Here is a 24,237-nt window from a genome sequence, read left to right as displayed (position 1 = left end):
GGATAGGTCACTTTACTTCAACTGCCAAGCCCTTACCACTCTTACTTAGTATCGATTCTAAGACAGAAGGTAAGGATTTAGAAAGAAAAATCTAAGCAATGTAATTAATTTTCTCCTGTTCCTTAGATAAGACAAAAGTAACAATAAAAAATATTTTTGCTATTAAAACTTTTTTTAATCAATGGTTTAAAAAAGGGATCATCAAAGGACACAAGAATCTAAGGAGAACTCTGAAGAGACAGGAGAAGGGAAGGAAAAAGGCTTTAATTAATATTTTATAAACTAAAACTTATATTTGCTTATAAGGAAATCAATATATGTTAAGAAAGAGGGGGAAAAAGATCATACAAAGAGAAGTTCATCAGGACATGGGAAGGAAGAGGTAAAGATACAGTTCTGCCTAGACCAACATGAACAGAAAAGGGGACAGTAATCTTTTTGGTTTCCCAACAAGCATGGAAACCTGCTGGAGAGTGGGATAAGCACAAGGAAGGAACAAAATGAAGCGTTATGGAAAGCGGGGCTCATGCTAGAAGGGAAAAAACAATGGGTTCCACTGAAGCACATTCCCAAGATCTGGCAGGAGAAAGATGAGAGATCTCTCCTAGCAGGTTTCATTTGAGAGATGAGCACATTAGGAGACCACATTCTCCAAGCAAGGGTCATGCTTCCTATAAATGAATTCTGTCTCCAAGAAGAGCCCTATGGGTTCTCAAAATCTGGGGTTGAAAGGGAAAGATAGATCCAGAAGTAGTATATACTGGCCTGTTGATGGTAAAGACTGGGGGTAGGGCTGGGCCTCATGACTCAGGATACAGAGAGACTCCCACCACGCCATACTTTCTCCTTCATGTACTGGAATTTCCAGGAGTAAGACACAACAGAAAGCCACACAAAAACAAAAAACAAAGAAAAACAAGGGAAAAGGAGGATAAAGTTAATATCTATAAATGTACTAACTTGGAATGGGATAAAACAAAGAGATCAATTTTTGCCCTTCAGAAACCCTAACTTTCATGAGGGACAGAGAGAATAAGGAATGAACATGTAAATCTAGAGCCCATAAATAGGAAAATCAAATTCAGAACAGATGAAATAAGAAAAGAGGCCAAAGTAAATAAATTTGTTGAAAAAAGTTACTACAAATGGATATTACTCACGTTAAGAAAATAAAAACAAAGGCATGGGCTGAGGGGTAAGGGTTGTTTCATTCTTATCTGGGTAGGGAGAGGTAAAAGGAGTGAGGAAAATAACAAGTAACTCCTCATCTGTAAAATGAAGGGGTCAACTCAATGGCCTCTAAAGTTCCTTTTAGTTCTAAATCTATAACACCAAAAAACTACCACTTAAATTTTAATAACTTGGGAAATGGGAGGGGAAGGTGCTACATAAAAGGCAACTATGAAATGTGTGCAAGCAAAACTAATTGGACAAATCTTACAAGAGAAATAAATGGAGCAGAATGCAAAACAAACAACTACAACCGTAAATACCAATGAAAACAAAAGAATCCTTAAGAATCATTAAGAAATTGGTACTTTTCAGTATAAGGGTAGTAAAGTAGTGATAGGGTGGGGTATATTTTCCCCTTTACTTTGAAGAAAAATCTTTTTCAAAGTTTTCACATTTCATTTCTTTCTTGGTCAACCTTCTATCATCTAAAAACTTTTGCCCTTCTAGAGCAAATATTGTTTTAAATTTCTTCATATCTTTAACTCCTAAAGCACTGTCACTATTACCATCACAGTTTTCTTACTCATCTTCAGTTTAGAAAGACTCTTTAAAAACTTTTTAAAACTTCCATCTTCTGGAGGAGGGAAGGGAAAGAACATGAATCATGTAACCATGGAAAAATATTCTGTCAATTAATTAAATAAAATTTTTCAATTAAAAAAAGAAAAATATTTTAAATTAATTAAATAAATTTTTAAAAAACCAACAGCCCTAAACACAAAGAACAAAGAATAAGATAGAATTTTAAGTGTTTTAAGTTACCCTTCCTCATGCAGTAAGGGGAGGAGCAGTTTATGAACCAGCTGTCCATCCCCTGAGATGAGGTGCAGAAGAATCACTTTCCTGCCGGAGCACCTGAGAAGCCATCACCCTTCCAAGGCAGGGTTCCATGACCACCCTGGCGCTTTCTTGTCTTTGCCAAAGAGGGAAGAGCTGCCACTATGCTACTACATCAGGGCTGTGACCCAGTGGGAAGCAGACCTGACCGGAGACCAGCGATGCCTTTCTCTGATGGAGGAGGCCTTGCTTAACCACTTCCCCATCACAGGGCACACATAGGTTTATGTCAAGCTTCACTGTATCTCATGGATCTCATTTGTACATGGACTTGTCCTCCCCCACCCCCATCCCCAAATCTCTGTAAATGAAATAAAATTTAATTTACTCTTGGAAAAAAATGTCACTCAAAATCAGACTCTTTGCCAAAGACTAGGTACAAACTTCCCTATATGAGGTTGAAGAGGAGGAAAACCCTGGAAAATTTGTCTACTTTACATCTGCAGTTTTGCATGTTTTCAGCTGCAGAAGCTAAATACTTGAAGCCTTATCACCATACTGCTGACCCAGCCTTAGATACTCAACACCTACCCATTCCCCTCTGCTCTGATTAGAAACCTAGAGAATGGAGCACTAAATTCTTATAGCTTCCCTTTATAGAGGACTGGATTCATAACTTTCCAGTGCATTCTCCCCCCTCCATCTGCAGCTTTATTTGGGTTTGATGCTATAGAACAAGATACTTTCAGATCTATACACCTCCACTTTCTTAAAAACAAAAACAAAAAAGCCCCTTACTTTCTGTCTTGGCATTGATTCTAAGGCAGAAGAGTTTTAAGGACTAGGCAATGGAGGTTAAGTGATCTGCCCAAGGTCACACAGCTAGGAAATATCTGAAAATGAACCTAGGCCTTCTACACTCCAATTTTCAAGCTTCCTTTTGAGGGTTGCCTTTCCCTTTTAAATTGTAATCTTGAGGGCAGGAAATGTCTTTCTTATTCTTATGAGTATCTGCAGTAGAATTCAGTGCTTAGCACTGTGCATGGCACATAATCCGTGCTTAATAAACATTGGATAAAGTTAATAAATCATATCTGAAATATTAAAATTATTAAATAAAATAATTATTGAAGATTTTTATCTGAAAAAAAATTTCCATCTTCTCCTATATCCAGGTTTGCAGGACACTGCTCTCTCCTGGTTCTCCTTAGTATATGCCCACTCCTCAAGCTTCCTTTGCTAAATCTCCACCCACAAACTGTGAGGGATCCCACAAGGTTCTGTCCTGGGTCCTCTTTTCTTCTCCCTCTATACTATTTCATTTAGTGATCTCATCAGCTCCCATGGATTCAATTATCATTTTTATGTAGGGGATTCTCAAATCTACTTGTTCAACCCTTGCCTTTTGTACAATTTGAACTGAATAGTCCTATAGGCATCTTAAAGTCAATAAGACCCAAAACTAATTCATTATTTTTCTCTCTAATTCATTATCTTTCTCTTTAAATCTTCCCTCTTATTCCTAACTTCCCTATTACTGTTAAGGGTACCATCATCTTCCCATGTGCCCCAGGCTCACAAGCTGTCATCCTTAACTCCTCATTCTCTCTTATTATCCCCATTATCCAATCTGTTGCCAGGGCTTATTGAATTTACCTTTGTAACATGTCTCAAATATGCTCCCTTGTCTCCTGTGACTTTGCCACCACCCTGATTATAATAGTACTGTCTGGTCTCAATTTGTCTCTCCCCTCTATGGTGTTATAGTGATATTCCCAAAATGCAAGTCAGAAGAAGTCAACACCCTCCTTACCCCCACTCAAAAAGTTTCAGTAGCCTCCTCTCACCTCCAGGATTAAATATGAAATCCTTTGGCATAAAATACCTGGCTCCCTTCTACCTTGCCATTCATCTGATGCCTTTCTCTCACAAGCCACTCTCTATCTCCTGACTCCAGGCACTTTCTCTGGCTGTCCCTCAGGCCTGGAATTCTTTCCCTCTTCATCTCCACCTCATGGATTCCCCAACTAAATTCCAGGAAGTCCTTCCCAATCCCTTGAATTCTAATGTCTTCTCACTGATAATTATTTACAATTTGTCCCATATGTAGTTAGGCTTTTGCTTATTGTCTCCCCCATTAAGTGCATTAGCTCCTCAAGGGCAGGGCCTGTGTTTTTCCATTTCTTTATAATTCCATTGTGTATCATAGTTCCTAGCACATAGTAGGCACTTATTAAATATTTGCTGCTTGGGTTTTAAATTTAAAACCTAAAAAAAGTGAGAAAAGTACTACAAGAACTGGCATGGGGTTTGGAATGCAAAAAGAAATGTTTTTCTTTTGAAAACATAATCATAAGGCCTGGAGATGAGCAGTCCTAGGTTTGAATCTCACCTCAGACACTTCCTCTCTGTGTGACCCTGGGCAAGTCACTTAACCCCAATTGTCTAGGCCTTACCCCTCTTTTGCCTTGGAACCAATACTTAGTGTCTTTTCTAAGACAGAAGGTAAGAGTTTAAAAAAGAAAATAACTAGGCAAAATGGTCAGCACATATGTCTATAGCTTAACCCAGCATTATAACCATGTTATTTAATCTAACAGCAGTTGGATTCTGACAATGATTTTGAATATTATCTTTAAAGGTTACTTACTTCCACTGGATCTGACAGCACTCAGTGATACATCTTCCTGATTTGCATCATGCCCTTTAGCTTCCATGCTGACAAAAGCTCTTCCTGGAGTTGGAGTGTCTTATGAGTTTGCCTTATTAGCTCTAACCTAGGAAAGGCAAGGGTTATATATAAGCTTTATTTGTGAAGGTGACTGCCTTTGTTCAGACTTAAAATTACTTTATTATGCTAAATTCAGTCTTTATTTAGGTTATTTCTGTACTATTATTATTATTTAGGATTTTAGGATTAAGAAAATGAAATTTTTTGTTCAGGATATATATTCTTAGCAACCCTAATAAAAATAAATTTTACCCAGGGGTCAACAACAAAAAATAAAGATAAATTTTACCCAGTCATTTTTCCCAATGCAATCCACAAGAGGGAGCACTAAGTACTCTGAGGACTAGTAGTAATAAGTGACTGGCTTCATTTTTGAATCTTTATCTATTATAAGGTCACATTTTTCAAACAGTGAAAAGAAAAACTCCTTAAAAAGTCAAGATTTAGGTGGCTCAGTGGATTGAGAGCCAGGCCCAGAGATGGGAAGTCCTGGGTTCAAATCTGACCTCAGAAACTTCCTAGCTGTGTGACCCTGGGCAAGTCACTTAACCCCCGCCTAGCCCTTATCAGGCTTCTGCCTAGGAACCAATACACAGTATTGATTCTAAGACAGAAGGTAAGGGTTTTAAAAAATGATCAGTAAACTAGGAATTAATAAAAGAATAACTAAATAACTAACTCATAAGTTATAGATAACACATGCCAGGGTATCTAAAGAACAGAGAGGCCAAGATTCAATCTAGGTGCAACATTCAGGACTTAAACAATAATAAGGGCCTGTGAAAACAATCACTTGTATCTACTCTAAAAAAAGGAAGAACTCTGAAAATTACATGACTAATTTAGGCAAAATAAAAATGAAAACAAACTTATGAACAAAAAAATCTGCCTTTGCCTAAAATATCCCCTAACTCAATGAGTTCAGGCCTGATCAAGAAGTTTTACTATCATTGCATAACCAATCACACTGCATAAACAATTTAAAGCTTTACTTAATGAAGAAAAACTGATACATATCTGCAATAGACAGTTAGTTTGGGGTCATATGTCAGATAAGCTTGGGCTTTGACAAAATTAAAATACAAAGGACATGCTAAAGATTATTCCATCCAAACAGTTTAACCTAAAGGAGCTTATCTTAAACACCCAGTAATAATTATCAAATTTTCAGCTGAAGGCCAGCTGAGACTTCAAGCACTCAAAATGCTTTACATAGGAGCTGAGGTTAAATTTTAAATTAAGTTAATTGTTAGTGGGGCCTCCAATACTCAAAATACTAAAAGTGATTTAACTAGCTAGCCTATCAACTATAACTATTGTTACTGAGAAAAATTTGTCTTTATTTCACTCACCAATTTTCACTTTTGTCCACTGAAGTGTAGTCTATCAAAACTTAAATTCAACAAATTCTACCTTAATAAGGTTGGAGTTTTCATTTTGGGAAATAAACAGCAAGCAAGGACATTTCATTAAGAATTCTAAGAAGTGGTATGTTTGCTGGCATTGCTAGGCAACTTCAGTGTTCTAATGGAAGAGACTATCATGAAAAACTTTTCAATTAAACAGTAACATACTATATCATGGTATACAAAACTGGCTTGAATTCTTTATCAAATTAGGTGCTTTGTGATCTTTATGGTACAAGTTAAAAACAATGGATTTGGAATCAAAACCCAGATTTGCCCCCTTTACTACCTGTGAACTCCATCAAATTACTTAATCTCTCTAGACCTGGGTTTTCTTATTTGTAAAATCAGGAGGTTGAACCTCTGATCAGGCTCTTGTCCATTATATGTATGACCTTCAGGTTCCAAAATCTATTAAACCTTCTTCTTCAGGTTCCAAAACCTATTAAACCTAAGAATTATTGTGGTACCTATTTACCACCATAACCATAAAGATTTGGTCCATTGCAAAAGACATAGTCAAAAACTGGTGAGTAAAACAAATATTAGCCCTCTCTAGGTTCCCTTCTCTTAAATTGGTCTGTGAAATGAACAAGTTAACAGAAACAGAAGCTTGACAGCAATGTAAACAGAACTGGACCTGATTCTGGAAGAAGGTAGGAAAAATGAGAAGACTGAGAACAACCTCAGTCCAAGGCATATTTGATTTGCTATGAAACTAGGAATTCAGCAAAATGTCCCTTATTCAGTTCTACTGAATGGAAATTGGCAACATTATTTTGTATTTATAAAAAAAATTATAACAACCACCATGAGAGGTAGTTTATGATTTTATAGATTAAAAACTCAAGTTCTGAAATTATCACAAGCACTAAGTTATATGATTAACACACACATGTCAGATCAGGGCCTAACTAGAATTCAGGATGTAAGTCCAATATGGCTTTGCTGTCTCTTCATTACAGTACCATATAGGGGGAAGAGGTAATCATTTGGAAAGAGGGCAACAACATATAGAAGGTATCATTTCCATGCAAACAGTATGAGAAGGTGCCCCAGATTTATGGGATGTTTTTTAACGCTATTCTAGCTGAGTAAATCTGAGTAAATACCTTTTCTTTGATCACATGATGATTGTTAATGGAAAGCACATCAGTGGAAGCTCACAAGTGATGGTTTTAAAAAGGAGGTACCACAAGACAAAGACTAGAAACCTGTTAACAGTTGTCCCTCTGGGCAAGTGTGAAGGGAGGTTCCATACAGTAATTGATGTGAACCTAGAAAATGTGCCATGTAGATGATGTCTTCAGTTTAATTCTAATTCGTAGACTATAATGAAATGCAGAATTTAAATAAGTTGCTAGGCAATGATGGGCTTATAGATATTTTATTCCAAAAAGTTTATTAAATTCCTTGTTCTAGTAACACAAAGCCTTTTTCTGATGCCTTATAATGGAGGTAAAGCCTAGTGCTCAAAAATCTAAAGCAGTAATGGTGAACCTTTTAGAGACCATTTGCTCTGTCCCCTCCATCCCAGACAGGGGAAAGAGAAAGGGAGGGGAGTGAGTGGCCCAAGAGCTCTGCTCAGGGGAGGGAGTAAGCAAAGTAGAGAGAGGAAGAGGAGCAGTTCCACCAGTCTCTCCACCTTTCTAGTAACTAACTGCCAGAATAGCATGTGCCCACAGAGAGGTCTTGGCATGCCATCTTTGACTTAGGATCAGTTCACCATCATGGGCCTAGAGTAAGGTTTTGGCAGGTATTATCAAACTGGTTTTCGCAAGAGACTATCTGCTCTCTGAAACCAGAATAGTAAAGCACTGATAGGTTCTTCATCACTAGCCTGGCCACTAGGTAATGAATTCTTTGGTCAAGGCAATCTATGAAAGAAAAATATCAAATCACCTTCAGGGGACAGCTGGGTGGCTCACTGGATTGAGAACCAGGATTAGACGGGAGGTCCTAGGTTCAAATCTGGCCTCAGACACTTCCTAGCTGTGTGACCCTGGGCAAGTCACTTGACCCCCATTGCCTAGCCCTTACCCCTCTTCTACTTTGGAACCAATACATAGTATTTATTCTAAGATGGAAGGTAAGGGTTTAAAAAAAATCATCTTCAAAGGGTCCTGTATGATTTCATTCTGCAATAGTAGCATAGCAAGGAGGATTGGGCAGGGGAGGCAGGGTGAGGGGCAAGGGGAAGGGGAAGGGGGCGGGGGGGGGGGAGGCTGTTAAGAATCATACAGCTTTTAGACTACCTATAAATGTTAAATGAGTTATTGGCACTCTAAATGTGAGATTCTTGTTTAGTGATCAATACTACTGGAGAATATACTTCTAGAGGAACTGAATTGTAGCAATATTAACATTCTTTTTATGAAATCCAAAGGCAAAAGTCACAGCAAAAATGAAAGAGGACACCCAGGTTCTCCTTAGAGGGCAAATAAAGGAGTTGATGGAATTGGTTTTATCATGAATCCAAAGGCAACAAGAAACTTTATTTCACGAGATAATCATCTTGTACTAAAATGGCTCATGAAAAGCATTTTCAAAATTATCAATATGAAAATAAATTGAAGCTTATATGTCAACATCCATGAGATAGGATGAGTTAAAGAAATGTTATGCAAAACTTAGTATGACTTAGAATTAAGTCAGCATTTATGACCTCCATGTCTGAAGTGCTCTCCCACTTAAACTTCACTTTTCAGAATCTTTCTAAGCTTCCCAAAGTTCAACTGAGGTAGCCCCTTTTAAATAAGGCTTTTCCTTATCTACTCCCTCTACATATGTATATACATAAATATATATAGTATGTATATGTGGTATACATGGTATATTTCTCTCCCTTCCCAGTAAAATATTAGTACCCTGAGAACAGGAACTATCTCTTTTGCATTGTACCACAAACACACAGTAAATGCGTAACAATTTTTTTCATTTACAAGTTACTAAATATCTCCTAATTGCTGAAATCTAATGGAACTTTCTCTATCTTCATCCTTCTTAAACTCTCTGCAGCTTCTGATATTGTCAACCCCCCTAGGGAACTCAGGAGTTACTTCCCCCGATATGTTAGGAGGGCCTGTAGGGGGTACAACCACAGAGAAAAGCAGGCTTGAGATACAGACACTATAGTAGGTAACTAACTCCCTTGCTCCAGATGTCTCAGCCAGAAGAGAAACAGTTCCTACTATCTTAAAGGAAAAAAAGTTTCCAGAATGTTACAAACTCCATCTTTGTTTATCGCTTGATTCTCACACTAGCTACTAGCCTGGAGTATATACATCTGCTGCTAAAGCTGCTGGGTAGAGAAGTGTGGAATAAATCATGAAGTGCTAAACCTACCAGCATGTCTGCCTTTTTGCCCTTCGCCTAATCCTGCCCCCATCCCTAAAGAGACCCCGGTTCTTGACAATCACCTTCTTCTCCTTGATATTTTCTTCTCTCTTTAGGTTTTCATGACATTACTTTATCCTCTGTCCTTTTACCACTTGGGCCACTCCTTAGTCTCCTTTGTTGGATCTTCACCTACATCATACCCACTAAGTGTTGGGGGCATCCCACTGGGCTCTTTCCTGGACCTTCTTCTCCCTCTATATAATTTCACTTAGTGATCTCATCAGCTCAAATTTTTATTCCCATGATGAAGATTCTCAAATATTTCTTTAGCCCCCAACTCTGATGACCTCCAGTCTTACATTTCTGACTGCCTATTAAACATCTCAAACTGGATGTCCTATAGTCATCTTAAACTCAACAAGTCCAAAATAGAACTTATCATCCAAAGATAATTATTATCTAAATGATGATTATTACAATTACCCAAACCCTCCTTTTTTTCATTACTGTCGAAGGCAACACCATGCTCCCAGTCCTTACTTTCTCCATCTCCATATTTCCAAAGTTTACTTTCATAACTTTTCTCCTCCATGTCCCCTTCTTTCTCTGATATTGCTACCACCCTGCTTTCATCACCTCAGGGTTACACTATTGTGTAACAGTCTGCTTCATGGTCTCATCTCACTCTCCATTCAGCTATTAAAAGTTATTTTCCTAAAGCCAGGCACAAAATTGATTAACAAATGCAGAAAATATCCAGATCCCTCTATGCTTATTATTTGATAACTATAAAAAAGAATTTTACTTGATAATGTTACTTGATTCTCCTGCAAGGTGTATGTCAAAATCATATATTTTGAGAGATCAAGGGATATATGTTATTTGAAGCTGTTGTTCAGTAGTTTTCCATAATGCCCTTCATAATCCCATTTAGGATCTTCTTGGCAACAACACTGGAGTTGTCTGCCATTTCCATTTTACAGATGAGAAAATGGAGGCAAGCAGGGTCAAGGGACTTGCCCAGGGTCACACACAGCTAGTATGTATCTGAAGGCAGATTTGAACTCACAAAGATGAGTTCAACAAACATACACACACAGATTGTGCTAAGAGTTGCTGTGAAAGAATTCCAGAGCAAAGCCCAAATCTAAGAGAGATTCTCATCCTCTAAATACTTCTGTTTATATAAACACAATGCTAAAGCTAAATTCATAAACAAATGGGATAAAAGCTAGACTGCATTTGGGAAAATATCTAGCATTTTTAATAACCCCAAACAAGCATCTCCATGAAATGACAGACCTTTTAATTACATATTCTTCCAGAGATTGTCTATGGTTGAAAATCATAGAATCTAGCTTTCTCCATTGAACTGACATTGAAGAACCCCAAAGCAGGCTGCCATATGTGAAAAATAATTACACAGAAGTAATTAGATGTCATCAAATAAATGTATATCTGGAAAATAAGATGGGATAGTCATGTGGTGAAAAGTCAGTCCTCTCAATACCTTTTACCTGGACTAATTGGCCTTCCTGCCTCCAGTCTCTTTCCTAGCCAATACATCCTCAGGAGTTACCAAAACACAAATCAGTGATTGTTCTTTGCTCCAAAAACTCCAGTGACTCCCTACAGGATCCAGTGGCTCTCTGAAAAGAGCAAAAACTCCTCTGTTTCACCTCTAAAGCCTCTTACCATCATGTTCCAAACTACTTTTCTAGCCTTTCATACATGTCTCCTCTTCACATTTTTCTTTGGACCAAATTTGTCTTCTTGCTATTCCTCACATGACTTCCAAGACTGTCCACCATGGCTAAAGTGCTCTACCTCTTCTTCTCTCTCTTAAAATCCCTTAAAAATTTCCTTCAGAATTCAACTCACGTGCCATTTCTGATTTAAGACATTGTCCAATCCTCTCAGCTGGAAGCACCTTCCTCCAAACTGCCCTCTACACATCTGTATACTTTTATGGGAATGTACTGTCTCTTCCATAGAACATAAGCTCTTTGAGGACCAGCATTGTTTCAGTCTTCATCGCCCTAGCACCTACCATGATACTTGGCACACAGAGATTCTTAAGTAGGTTTTAGTGATTGACAGACAACCTGTGTATGCTGCTGGTATCTATAAAATGCCAGAAGAATGCAAATTAGACCTATTAGGGTACTGAGTGGGCCCCATGTGGTCAATCTTCAAAAGGTTATGAATGATATTCACACAGGATGGACAGACAAGGATGGACTGTGTGGTCTGGGTCACTAGAGTGAGTCCCAGATTCAGGGGAGTATGAGAGTCAAGTAGAACTGGAGCTAGAATGTTTCAGAAACAGATAAGGCTAGAGAATAAAAAGTACTTTAGCCTTAAAATGACAAATTCTACAACATGACTTCACATTTGGTAAAAATAATTTTTATAATTATGTAACTTCAAAATTCTGTAAGACAAATATATTTATGAGAGAGACTTAGTACAATAAGAATACCTTAATTCTTGGAGATTATTTTCATTTATTCTAGTAACACCTGTGAAAATAAAATAAATTTTTAAAAACATTTTTATCAAGATTTCTTCATTCTGTCATAAGCATTATTTTGGAAATGAGTCAATCAATACTGAAGACAATTCCATTCATAACAAAAACTACTTACATTTATTTGCTTCAAGATTTTCAAATCTTCAAAATATATTTTCTCATTACAACTCCACAACAAGCCTGGCCAAGTATTATCATCCCCGTGGCAAAAATAAAAAGACAGAAGACAATGTGTGCTTAAGGGGCTTGTTGAAGGTTACAGAGTGAGATACAGACCCAAGTCCGGAGCCCTTCACACAGTACTGAAGGGGCCAACAGGAATCTTTGTGCTACCTTTTTTATAACTTTATTACCTGTTCTTGTCTTATCTAAGTAGGTTTGTGGGCTTTCTGTGCATCCACATCCCTTTCTTCATATGCAAAGTAGCAACTGGTGTTCCAGTACTCATTTGCATGAATGAACCAAGGATTTTCTGGTTCCTCAGATTCATCTTCACTAATTCATTTGTTTCACTTTTACCTCTTCTTGTTTTCTTTGCTTAAGAGAAGGATCTTTAGGCTAGAAAAGAAAGATGGCCAAGGGGGAATTGAAGGCTAGTATAAATAAAAGGTTAACAAGGGAGCTCCTTCTGCCCAGCTAAATCCAAGTCACCAGACCCAGACAAACTATATCCCAGGGTAGGGAAGGAAGAGACAGATATGATAACTGAGTCACTATCAGTGATTAGAAAGATATTGGAAAACAGAAGAGGTGTCATGTAATTGGAGGACAAATGGCACCTCAATTAAAAAAAAAAGAAGAAGAAGAGAAAAGCACAGTCTACAAGTTATTGACTAAAGACTCTAGAATATATTATTATTATTTAAACCCATTATGGTATGGTAATGGTAATACCATATGGTAATGGCTAGGCAATGGGGATCAAGTGACTTGCCCAGAGTCACAAAGCTAGGGAGTATCTAAAATCACTTTTGAACCCAGGACCTCCAGTCTCTATTCCTGGCTCTCTATCCACTGAGCCACCTACCTGCCCCTCTAGAATGTATTTTAAAGGATGGATAGTAAATTAGTATCTAGAAAAAGAAGTGATCACACGTCCAAGTAAATTATTTCTTGTTTCTCAAGGTTAGAAGACTATTAAATCAAGGCAATTCTGTAGGTACAATTCACCTAGATTTTAACAAGGTATTTGGCAAAGTCTCATATGCCATTCTAGTGGAAAAGAGAGACAGAAATCATTAGATAGGCCTGTAGTCTCCAAAGTATTAGCAAGAGGATACTTTAGGATAAAAAATTAAAACTTTTACATTTATTTTTTATCTGAAAGAATTTTTTACATTTAAACTTTATTAATATTTAGTAGATCAACTGACAGTGATGCTTTCAATCCATATCTCAGAAGGGCATTATCACATATAGTATTCAAAATATCCTGAAATTGGAATTCCACAGTGAGGAGGGATAGACCCTTCTTGTTCATTTGTTTTCATTGTATTTCCACTTATCACAATTTAAGTTTGCCCAATTAAATAGATTTACAGATTACCTACTTTTAACTAAACTAAGAGTCTTTAAATGGACAACCATATTTAAAGGATTTCTGCCAAAAAGCCTTGATATTACAATAATGGTTTCACAAGTAAACAACAAAAATTGGGAGAGTCAAGGAGTCTACTCCTGATATGGGCTCATTAGCCAAATTACAAAGTAAAAACAATGACAACCTAATCAGATCTGAGTAGATCAAACAAAATTCAAAATGAGCAAGGGAATTTTTAAATATGAATGTATGACCATTGACTTTATCAATGAATTCACTCAGGCATATCCTGTGATATTAGTTGGTTACAACAAAGCCATCATGATGAGATTTTTTAAAGTAGGTATTTTTTTTTTGTTGCCAAAAATGTGTGCCCCTTTAAAAACAATATCTGAACATTTAATATGAATTAAAAGTATTTATTTAGTATTATGCACTGTGCTAAGCACTAGACATGCAAAACCAGAAAAACAAGCCCTTACCCTCAAGGAGCTTACAATGTAAAGCAGGAAGACAATACAAACAGGTGAGTGGTGAGTTACTAATGAGTATTATGGTCAGGAATGCCCCAGGGACCATAACTGATTGAACTGTAATTTCCAGGCCTGACAGTGTGGTTCTGGGAATGACCCAGGAGTAGAAGGGGGTGAGAAAGGTGGCTGGAGAACTACCCAGGAGAGCCTTAAGTTATGAGACCTTAGTTGAGGCTGGAGCACAGCTGAGAGCCATAAAGATGGTCAGAGGGCAGCAGCAGTGTAGGGAGTCTATGCTGGTCTAGATGTGATGCATGACAACTTCTTGTTTGTTCTTTGCTTTCAAAGAATATAATTGACATCATGATCAGTAAATCAGAAGCTGAAGGCACACAACAGGAGTGCCTGATTGGAGGGAGAGGCTAAAATAAGACCATGAGGATGGTTAATGTGGTAAATTGGGGAAAGATTAATTATGATGTTGCTTATTTAGTCAGTTTAGTTGTGTCTGACGCTGTGCTCTCATTTAGAGTTTTCTAATGGCAAAGATTTTGGAATGGTTTGACATTTCATTTTCCAGATCATTTTATAGATGATGGAACTGAGGTAAACAGCATTAAGTGACCTGTCTGGGGTCACAAAGCTAGTAAATAGCTGAAATAGGATTTGAACTCAGATCCTCCTAAATCCAAAGCCAGCACTTTGTCAACCATGTCACCTAATAACCCACTAATTATGATGATTGATCACCAATCAGAAGTCCAAGAGCCCAGAATGCCAGTTGGAGGTAGTTCTGGAATTCAAGAGAATGAATTCAATGAAAATGACAGGGAAGCAGCCTGAAAACAGAATTTGCTATTTTAAAATCTTCAAAATGAGCTTCAGTGGATTAAGAATCCATTTGTTAAAAATATAAAAATATAACAGATTCTGAGAGACCCGCAAAAACAACTTACTGATATCAGAAAAGATGAAAATATACTAACCAAATCTGATCAAAAACATTTACATAGTAGTAGATGGGTCTGAAAAATTGATATCATGATTTAGTAAGTACTTCCAATGATACACTTCTTCCAAAGAGAGCTACATCTCAGGTTATTTTCTACAATGACAGTCGCTAAAACCAAGAATTGAAATAAATGAAACCAGAACTGGGCATTTAAATTGCTGTAATAGAGTGGTGAATAAAAGACTTTCAAAAAATAATTCCGTATATTCAATCACTTCACTCCAACAAAAAAAAAGTATTATATTGTAATGAGAGCAAAAAAGGGATGTAAAATAAAAAAATTTTAATTAAACTTATCCTTTGTCATATCCTTTTAATTGTGAATATATTGGAATAGCATAATTTGTAAATAGATTGATATAGCTATAATGGGGTTTGCTGCTCAAAATGTTCTTAATGACGAGTACATGCTCAAAAAGTATTTTGTGACCACTGGGATAGTTGATAATCCAGTGAGGTAAATGCAGAACAGCTTAATGGCCAGATATAAAGGTTCAATGACAAGGTAAAAGGAGTGTTCCAGGAATTTGGACTTGGACCTATGCTAATAAACATTTCTAATAATACTGCTGCTATTCAATTGTGTCTGACTCTTCTTAAACCCCTGGACCATACTTGACCATGAGGTTTTCTTGGTAAAGATTATGGAGTGGTTTGCCATTCCCTTCTCCAGTGGATTGAAAGCAAACAGTGGTTAAGTGACTTGCTCTGAGTCATACTGCTAGTTACTAGTGTTTGATGTTAGATGTGAACTCGGGTTTTCCTGACTCCACACCCAGCACTCTATCCACTGAGCTACCTAGCTGCCTCCTATTTCTAATGGGATCTTAAATAAAAGAACAAATGGCATCCTTATCAATTGTGCAAATAATATCACTTGTTTATATGGGTATGTGAGTTGGGGTTTTGGTTTTAAAAGATTATCCTATTACAAAAATGAATAATATGGAAATAGGTTTTGAGTGATAATATAGGTATATATCCCAGTGAAATTGTTTGTCAGCTCCAGAATAGAGGAGGGAAGACGAGGAGACAAAAAGAATCATGTTACCATGGGGACAATTTTTAAATTAATAAAACAAACAAATGTGCAAATAACACCAAATTAGGAGGATAAATTAAATATTGGACTACTGAGGCAACATTTAAAAAATCTTACCAGACCCAATACTGGGCTTCACTGGGCAACACTGGGTGACTCAGTGAGTAGAATACAGAACTCCAAGGTAGGAAGAATAGCTTTAAATCATATCTCAGACACCAGCTCTATGACCTTGGGCAAACAAGGCACTGAGCCCCTCTCTTCCCATTTCTTCATTTGTAAAATGGGATTAAAATAGCCACAGCTTTTACTCTATAGGTTTGTTATAAGGATCAAATGAAATATACGTAAAGCATTTGGTAATCTTTTAAGCACTATTCAAATATCAATTTTGATAGTGAGGATAAATGTTCCAAATGTTCCAAAACTCAATGTGGCCAGGTAGTTTATCTTGAACAAAGATGCAGATATTTCAGGCCATACAAATTTAATGAGTCAACAATGTGATATAGCAGCCCCAAACCAGATTCCATCTTAATTGGAATCTTACATTAAGGCAAGAACAGGATTCAAGATAGAGGTGATTATCACTTTGCTCTATTTTTCCGCCCCCCCCCCCATCACACTGCCTCTAGAATATTCTGTCCAGGGTGGGGTCCCATCTGGATATTGATGACTTAGAAACTGTCCAGAAGACAGCAAGAGTCCCAAGATCATGCCGTTTGAGGATGTGAATGAAAAATATTTAACAAAGAGAAACCCCAGGTGGGATATAGTCATTATCTATTTTTATTTATTTATTTTTAAACCCTTACCTTCCATCTTGGAGTCAATACAGTGTATTGGCTCCAAGGCAGAAGAGTGGTAAGGGCTAGGCAATGGGGGTCAAATGACTTGTCCAGGGTATCTAGAGACTACATTTGAACAGAGCCCTCTACCTGACCAAATAGTCTTTGAAGGGTTATCAGATGGAATAGGGAGTTGATTTTTTTTCTGTTTTTACCAACAAGCAAAAGTTGGGGGTTCATAGGTAGAAGTTACAGAGGCAGATTTAGCTTTGATACCTGGAAACACTGTCCAAAAGTGAAACAGGCTGCCTCAAAGGTCCTCTTTCACTAGAGGTCTTCAAAAATGTGAATCAACCTTTTACAAAGGGAATTGTTACCCATCAAGAGTAAATGGTCTAAGAGGTCCTTTCAACCTCAAGGATTGTGGCCTTTTCAGAGCTCTAGACCTGACCTCCAGAAATCTGAAAATACACAAATGTTAGCAAGAGATCCATAAATGATTTTGCAATGTGTCCATGTTCAACAGGACTAGGTCATTTTCTGCAGTACCTGGTATATACCAGTTCTACTAAATATTAATTAATAAATGTCTGAGGTCCTGATGTAAATACAAAGGATTTGGATGTGGAACAAAGGTCTTCATGTGCAAAAATAATTCTCTCCTATGTAACTGATCTTTCTTCATTTACCAACTAACCTAACCAAACTATTCTGTCAGGACTTCCACAATCCCTAGAACAAAAGTCATTTCAAAAAGGAAGCCTACAGAAAGTCATCTCTCAAAAGGAATGGTATCTAAACTTAAGTTCCCGAGGGTGATCAAATCTGAAGCCACTAAGACTTGGCACAAGTAGTTTCAGCCAGGTTCTATCTAAAAAGTGGTAGAACTTCTAAGTGGGCTTAAAATTTGGGATCTGAATAGCAAATAACTAGAGAAGGAAGTGGGTCAGTCAAGTAGCAAAAATAACCAAGGGCCACTGTACTTGCTCTTCCTAAAGTCAGATTTGTCAAAACTTGCCAGACGTGTCTTCTGGAACTCAGGTCAAAAAACTTCTGTGGAAAAAAAAATCCTGTGCCTTACCACTTCCTGTAAGATACAAATTGTATCTTGTTAAGATCCTAAACAATCTGCTTCCCATTTCGAATTCAAGAGAAACCATTCCCCACATGATCCTCTATCTCCCATATCTGTATATTTACACAAGTCATCTCCTATATCTGAAATGCATATCCTCCTCACTGCCACTTCTCAGAAACCATTTCTTCTTTCAGGGTTGAGGTAGGATGACACCTCTATAAGTCTTCCCTGAACTTTTCCCTCTATTGTGCCTTTTCTGTCCGCAATTTTCCTTGCAATATACTAGTTAATTTTTTCAGTTCTCTCAAATTGACATCATGTCTCAAAAGACTTCTGAGATACCCTGTATATTGTGTATTCTCCCTCCTGGGTATGTAAACTCTTGTGTGGGCTTCTTTCTACCTTCAGAGACCTAGTTCCTGGCCTTGCACATAAAAGGTATTCAACAGATTTTAATTGCTTCCTCTATTTACAGTAATAGCTTCTTAATGTCAAGAAATCTGGAATAATGCCACAAAGAAAGAAGGGTAGCTTTAGGGGCAAAAGTTACCCAGAATAAGGCAAGTATAAATTCAGCATGGTGGAAGGAGTACCCAAATCAGGAGATCCATTCAAGCCTCAAAACAGAATTTTGAAATGAGTTATGTTGTATAGCTAAAAGAAGTGAGAAAGTTCAGAACCTGTGATTTCACTAAGGAAACAAACTCCAGATGAGGAAATTTGGTGTTTCCACTGACTGACAAGTCGGGTGTCATTTACGATCTGATAAAAAAAAATATATCAGGATGATGAGAGATTAACAGTGGCTTATCCCATACATGGTGGAGACTAGGATAAAATTCAGATCGTCCTTACTCAGAGGTTAGAGGTCTGTGCCTACTAACAGATCCTCACAGTGCAAAAAGCATTGTGGTCAGTGCTGTGATGGGAGACAGCAAATGTATAGGCACTGTCCCAGACCTCAAAATCGTCAGATCAGGAGGTATGGAGACCATATATACAACAGCCCAATCTCTTTGGCCAGAACTTCGACATCTATAGAGCAGATGACCTCTTAAGACCCTTCCCAGATCTAAGCTGTTTAACTGAGATGTCTGTAGTCATCTAGAGATGCGATATTGCAGAGTCATCTTGTTTGACCCTACATGTTTGTTACAAAGATTTTTCCCCTTCCATACGGTGGGGATGAGATGGAAAATGGGTTTCTGCTACAGACATTTTCTTTTTTTGAGGAGAGAAGGCAAACTGGGTAAGGGGAACTGGAAAATGCTGAAAGGAATTCAATGTACAGACATTTACAAAAAACAGCACAGGGTAGTGACTTCGGCAATAAAACCCTCTGTATCTGGGGGGAGGGTGTCGCGGGGAGAAATCCCTTTTGCCCAAGCTTGGCTTCGTTCCCCTGAGATCCCACCTGAAAAGCATAGCGGAGATTTTACCCTTATCCCGCTTCCGCCCCATTGGAAGCGGGGGTCTCCAAGCCCTGGATCCCCGTCGAGTCACCGCCCACTGCGGCGCACGCGCAGGAGAGGCTCTGGATTCCATTGGGGGAGGGGGAGAGCTGGAGCGCAGCCCCATCTCCCCTTCAATCGCTGTTTGCGCCAGGTGCAGCAGAGCGCCCCCTGAAGTCCCGAAGCAGCGGAGACGGCTGCCGCCCCGCTCCCCGTGCCCTCGGCCCGCCAGCCGAGGCGGCCGCCAGGGGGCTCCCCCTATCCGGCTAACAACGGCCCCTCCCCCAAGCGCCTTAATGACTGCTCTCGCTCCGCCCCGTCCCGCGCCTCCTCCTTTTTACCTGAAAAAATCCAACCCATCCCAGGAGACCTGCAGCATCACCGGGGTAGCTCAGGAGGGCTCGGCAGCCGCACCTGGAGCGATTGTGCGGCGGGGGGTGGGGATGGTCCCCGTTCTCTTTCCCCCGACCCCGGCGATGGAGGCTCCTCGTTGGTAATGAGGACAGGTGGCTCTGGCTTTCCTCCCCCCCCGCCCCCCACCCCTTGACCCTGCCGCACCCCGACCCGCGCACTCGAGCCCCCGCGCGGGACCCTGGCCTCGCCCTCGAGCCCGCCTCAGCGACCGTTTGCAGGCGGGAGACGGGGGCGGGGCGCTCAACCGCCTGCCTATCCTACTCAGTCCCGCCTCCCGACGCCGCCGTAACCCAGGGCAACGAGGCGGGGCGAATGAGGTGCGGAAGTAAGAACTGGAGAGCAGGAGCCAATAAGAGGTGCGGATCGCTCCGAGAAGGCGGTGCTTTAGAAATTGCCCAACCCCTAGACCTGAGGAGGAGAAGACTTAAAGGTTCACTGTACAGGCCCCTATTCCTCCCCATACTCATCTCGTGTGCCCAAGAGACCCCCAACTAACCGCTCCAGCCCCACGAGCTGCCAGGGCCGGCCGGGGCACTCTGGCACCATGAGAGGACCTGGATTCGAATCCCTCCTCAGCCCTTTACCCGTGCAGCCTCCATGAAGTATCTTACTTTGAGCCTCAGTTTCCTTCTCTGAAATGAGGCAGGGCTGGCAACTTTTTTGTTCTTTGGACCCCTTCACACTCTTTACCCCAAAGAGCTCCTTTTTATTTAATGTGGATTTTAATCCCTATTTACCATGTTAGTCTAAGCTTTCAATCTAGGACCCTGTGGTCCCTTGAGGGAGCTGATTCCAGCTCTGACTACTTTAGTGTTCTGTTTAGAAAGAAAAAACAGTCTCCATTTAAGGAAGAGAGAAGGCACTATAAGTACAGAAAGGATCCTCTCTCCTGGAAAGTGAATCCTCTGGCTTTGGCATTTCATGGAAGAAAGAAAAATGGAACTTAAGCCTGGGTAGAATCAGTTTCTACAGTGATTGATAATGGCAGATTAACTGGAGAGGAGAGCAGAATAGGAGCTGGATGGGCAGGAGTTTGGGGGTCTGTGTTGTTGCAAGGGCTGGAATGGACCTTGGAAGCCATTTAGTTCAACTTCCTCTATGGTCCTACTCATGGCCACTTAAAGAAGCACTGTGACAGGCTTTGAATCCAGGCATATCCAACCACAATCCATCCATAAATATTAAGCTATCAGATTTTGGTGTTTGGATGGCTACCCACTGGGAACTGACCTGAGCTGAGTAGAAGTGAACCTAGAATTAGGAAGACCTAAATTCAAATTCAGCCCCAGACTTTTTACTAGCTATGTGACTTTGGCTAAATCACTTAACCTCCTTTTGCCCCAGTTTCCTCAACTATAAAATGAGGATAATAATAGCACCTGCCTCTCAGGGTTAGCTAGATAAAGGGTCTAGAACATAGTAGTCTCAATGTAAATACTACTGTGATTATTGGTAGCTAAGTGACCCAGTGGATAGAGTGCCAGGCTTGGCCTAGGGGAGACCTGAGTTCAAATCTAGCATCAGATGCTTAATACCATTTGCCTCAGTTTTTCTCATCTCTCAAATGAGCTGGAGAAGAAAATGGCAAAACACTCCAGTATCATTGCCAAGAAAACCCCTCATGGGATCATGAAGAGTCAGACACAACTGAACAACACTGTGATTATTATTACTATTATTATTATTATTAAAATATAATGTAATATAGGATAGGAAAGCACAGTTAGGAGATCTGGAAATTTTTCATAAAGACAAGGTAAGGGAGCATCTAGGTGGCCTGAAGATGGGAAGTTCTGAGGTCAAATTTAACCTGACAGTAGCTGTGTGACCCTGAGTAAGTCACTTAATCTCAATTGTCAAGCCCTTTTCACTCTTCTGATACTTAGTATTGATTCTAAGAAGGTGAGGGTTTTTGCTTTCATTTTTTAATAAATAAGGTAAAATGAAGTACACTTAAGCAAAGATTGCATTGAAGCATTGAAATGATGATAGTGTACCCTTTGTGAGGAGCAGAGAAAGGAAATTTGTAATAGGCTCAGTCATAAGATTTTATTATTTTATCCAACCTTATTCAGCTACAAGGAAAATGGAGGTAAAGGAGACAGATAGTGGGAGTAATCAAGGATTGGATACTTGGCAAGGCTTAAAAAGCTGATAGGGCAAGAGGAACTAGGGTGTAGGACAATAATATAGAATTAAATTATCTCATCAAGAAGTCAAGATAGGGAGGGGTAAGGAAGAGAGGAGAGAAAAGACTTTTCAGGGATGTTGATATAGGAAAGAATTTAGGGAGGGAGGGATTGGAGGTCAAGATGAGGATGATGAAAAATATTAGGGGATAAAATGTAGAGGGAAAGATGGAGCAATAAAAAATCTTCAGATAAAGGAATTTAGTAATACGTAGGTAGAAGTGAAATATGACAGTCTTTGTGTATAGCTGAGATGAAGTGGAAGAGTAAGTCTTGGGAATGTAATATCTATTCTATTTGTTTTCTGTCTTGTCCAACTCTGTGTTCCTGTCCATGGAGCTTCCTTGGCAAAGATACTGGAGTGGTTTGCCAACAGCTTAAGTGACTTACTTGCCCAGTGTCACAGCCGGTGGTAATGTGAATTTGAACTCAGGTCTTCTTGACTCCAAAACCCTATGCTTTATTTACTGTCCCATGTATCTGCTTCATTGATAACTGGGGGGAAAAAAACCAGGAACTATTAAATAGTCAGAAAAACTACACTTTAATTAAAGAAAGGAGATCATTGCTTTCAAGGCCTCCACACAGAGCTGCGTTGCTCTGATCACTGACCCCTGGGAAAGCCAAGCAGGATAGATTGACAATTCCAAGAAAGGAAAGAATTTGGGGATCCTATATACCGTCTGGGATCCTGGGACCAGGAATGAAGGATTAACATTAACATAGCTTCTAGGAAATGGGAGTATACAATCAAGCTTGGGAAAGGAATCATAGCCAGAGGCTGGGGTATCAGGGTGTGACCTAATTACAATAGACACTAAAAGGATAGTCCTGAACCAGGTGTTGGTCTCTGGACCTGATACAAAGGGGAAAACTTCTAATATAAAAGAATATTTTAATATATACTTGGGCCTGACAGCTCTACCTAAACTAATATTGTCATTTACTTTAAGATCTATTATTCAGTATGAGACTAGATAAGTCTGAAACTCCTAGGGGCAAACTTGGGGTCTCCAGTATACAAACTAACCCTAAAACTTGGGGTTCATCAGATCTTACTCAGCTATAAATTTGGTGGTTTCTGGATTCCACATCGACACTGAATAGATTAAAGAACTTGAAATTGGAGTTTTAGAGTGAATATTGGAATGTATATTAAAGTCCCCTTACATAGAAGGGTAGGAAGTGGAGAGAAGATATATGCGTCAAGCAGAAACTCCCTGAAGAAGTAAAAATGGCTTGGGGAGAGAGTAACAGCCATCAGGATCTAAAAAAGGTGATAAAATTGAATAGTGTCAAACTGAAAAATAATCAAACGAACAGTTTTAAAATCAAGTCTTTAGGATGAGGGAGACACAGGTCGGCGCCGCCATACAGAGCCAACTGCACTGGGATGACCACTGTCTCAGGAAAGACCCACAGTAATCTAATTACTGGGAATTTCCACCTTACTGAAGAATTTGGGGTCCAGTACATACTTTACTAGTATAGGAAAGGAAGGACAAGCCACTAGTTACCATAAAGGCTTGGGAGACAGAATGTAGTAGGAGGCTTCGGTATCCCAGGGAGTGGCCTAGATACAAGGAGAGAAACTAAGTAGACAAGAAGGATACTTAAGGTTTGACTCAGTCAGCTAATCCAGTCTTGGGTGATCAGAAATACTTGAAGGTTAAGTACCTTTTTGCAAATTAAGTACTTCAGGGCAGAAGTCCAAATTCCAGGAACTAGATGAAACCTTTCTTAGCCAGCTCAGCTTGTTTAGTCTGAGACAAAGGTCAGTTTGGAGTTTCTTGAAGATGGGTTGTCAGGGCAAGAGTCAAGCTGGGGTACTACTGTACTGATATCTATCAGAAATATCTGCTAAATCCAACCTCAGAAACCCACCCTGGCTTCCATCCCAGAATTCCCTGGCTGCCCCATTAGTAGATTAGTAGAACAGACAAAGCCCAAACAGATATCCTAATGAAGAAACCCTTAACCTTCCCTCCAACAGCTGATATGCAAATAGTATTTGGAGTTGATGTGCAAAGGAGTCCCTAATCTCTTCTCTACTTGGCCAACAGAACTCTTTACTGGTTGAACACAAATCCATCATCCCTTTCTTGCTTGGAGTTTTAACCTTTGAAAGCCCTGCCCACAGTCTCCTCTGGAGGGTGTTTTCTGCACTAGGGAGAGACTTGGCCCTGCATTCATGCTTAACTATTTCTCTCAATAAATCCTTCTGATTTCAA

The 24,237-nt window shown here is 39.3% G+C and overlaps 1 protein-coding gene and 1 long non-coding RNA gene across 20 annotated transcripts in view; one reads left to right on the top strand and one right to left on the bottom strand.

Moving 5' to 3' along the window:
* The window catches only part of CCDC158 (coiled-coil domain containing 158), a 114,811-nt gene extending 94,928 nt beyond the window's left edge, over positions 1 to 19,883 (bottom strand). For 10 of the 19 annotated variants that reach the window (XM_016422980.2, XM_016422985.2, XM_016422988.2 and 7 more), the window contains exons 1-4: positions 19,745 to 19,883; positions 11,969 to 12,008; positions 4,661 to 4,787; positions 766 to 855 (exon numbers count right to left, since the gene is read on the bottom strand). In XM_016422980.2, the coding sequence (XP_016278466.1) occupies positions 766 to 855; positions 4,661 to 4,727 (157 nt within the window). In that variant the 5' untranslated portion in view covers positions 4,728 to 4,787; positions 11,969 to 12,008; positions 19,745 to 19,883. Of the gene's footprint in view, positions 1 to 765; positions 856 to 4,660; positions 4,788 to 6,093; positions 6,238 to 10,788; positions 10,808 to 11,968; positions 12,009 to 12,134; positions 12,200 to 19,366; positions 19,504 to 19,744 lie in introns of those variants that run through there. The other 9 variants (XM_016422990.2, XM_007495757.3, XM_007495761.3 and 6 more) reach the window with 7 other exon arrangements.
* Positions 19,884 to 19,915: 32 nt separating this feature from the next.
* On the top strand, positions 19,916 to 24,237 carry LOC130455119 (uncharacterized). Its single transcript, XR_008913028.1, has 2 exons — positions 19,916 to 20,173; positions 24,070 to 24,237. It is a non-coding gene; the product is annotated as an uncharacterized LOC130455119 (long non-coding RNA).

Source organism: Monodelphis domestica, chromosome 6 (genome assembly GCF_027887165.1).
Source record: "Monodelphis domestica isolate mMonDom1 chromosome 6, mMonDom1.pri, whole genome shotgun sequence".
Lineage (NCBI taxonomy): Eukaryota > Metazoa > Chordata > Mammalia > Didelphimorphia > Didelphidae > Monodelphis > Monodelphis domestica.
Note: the sequence above shows the minus strand (reverse complement) of the source record. Positions and strands in the feature narration are given on the sequence as shown.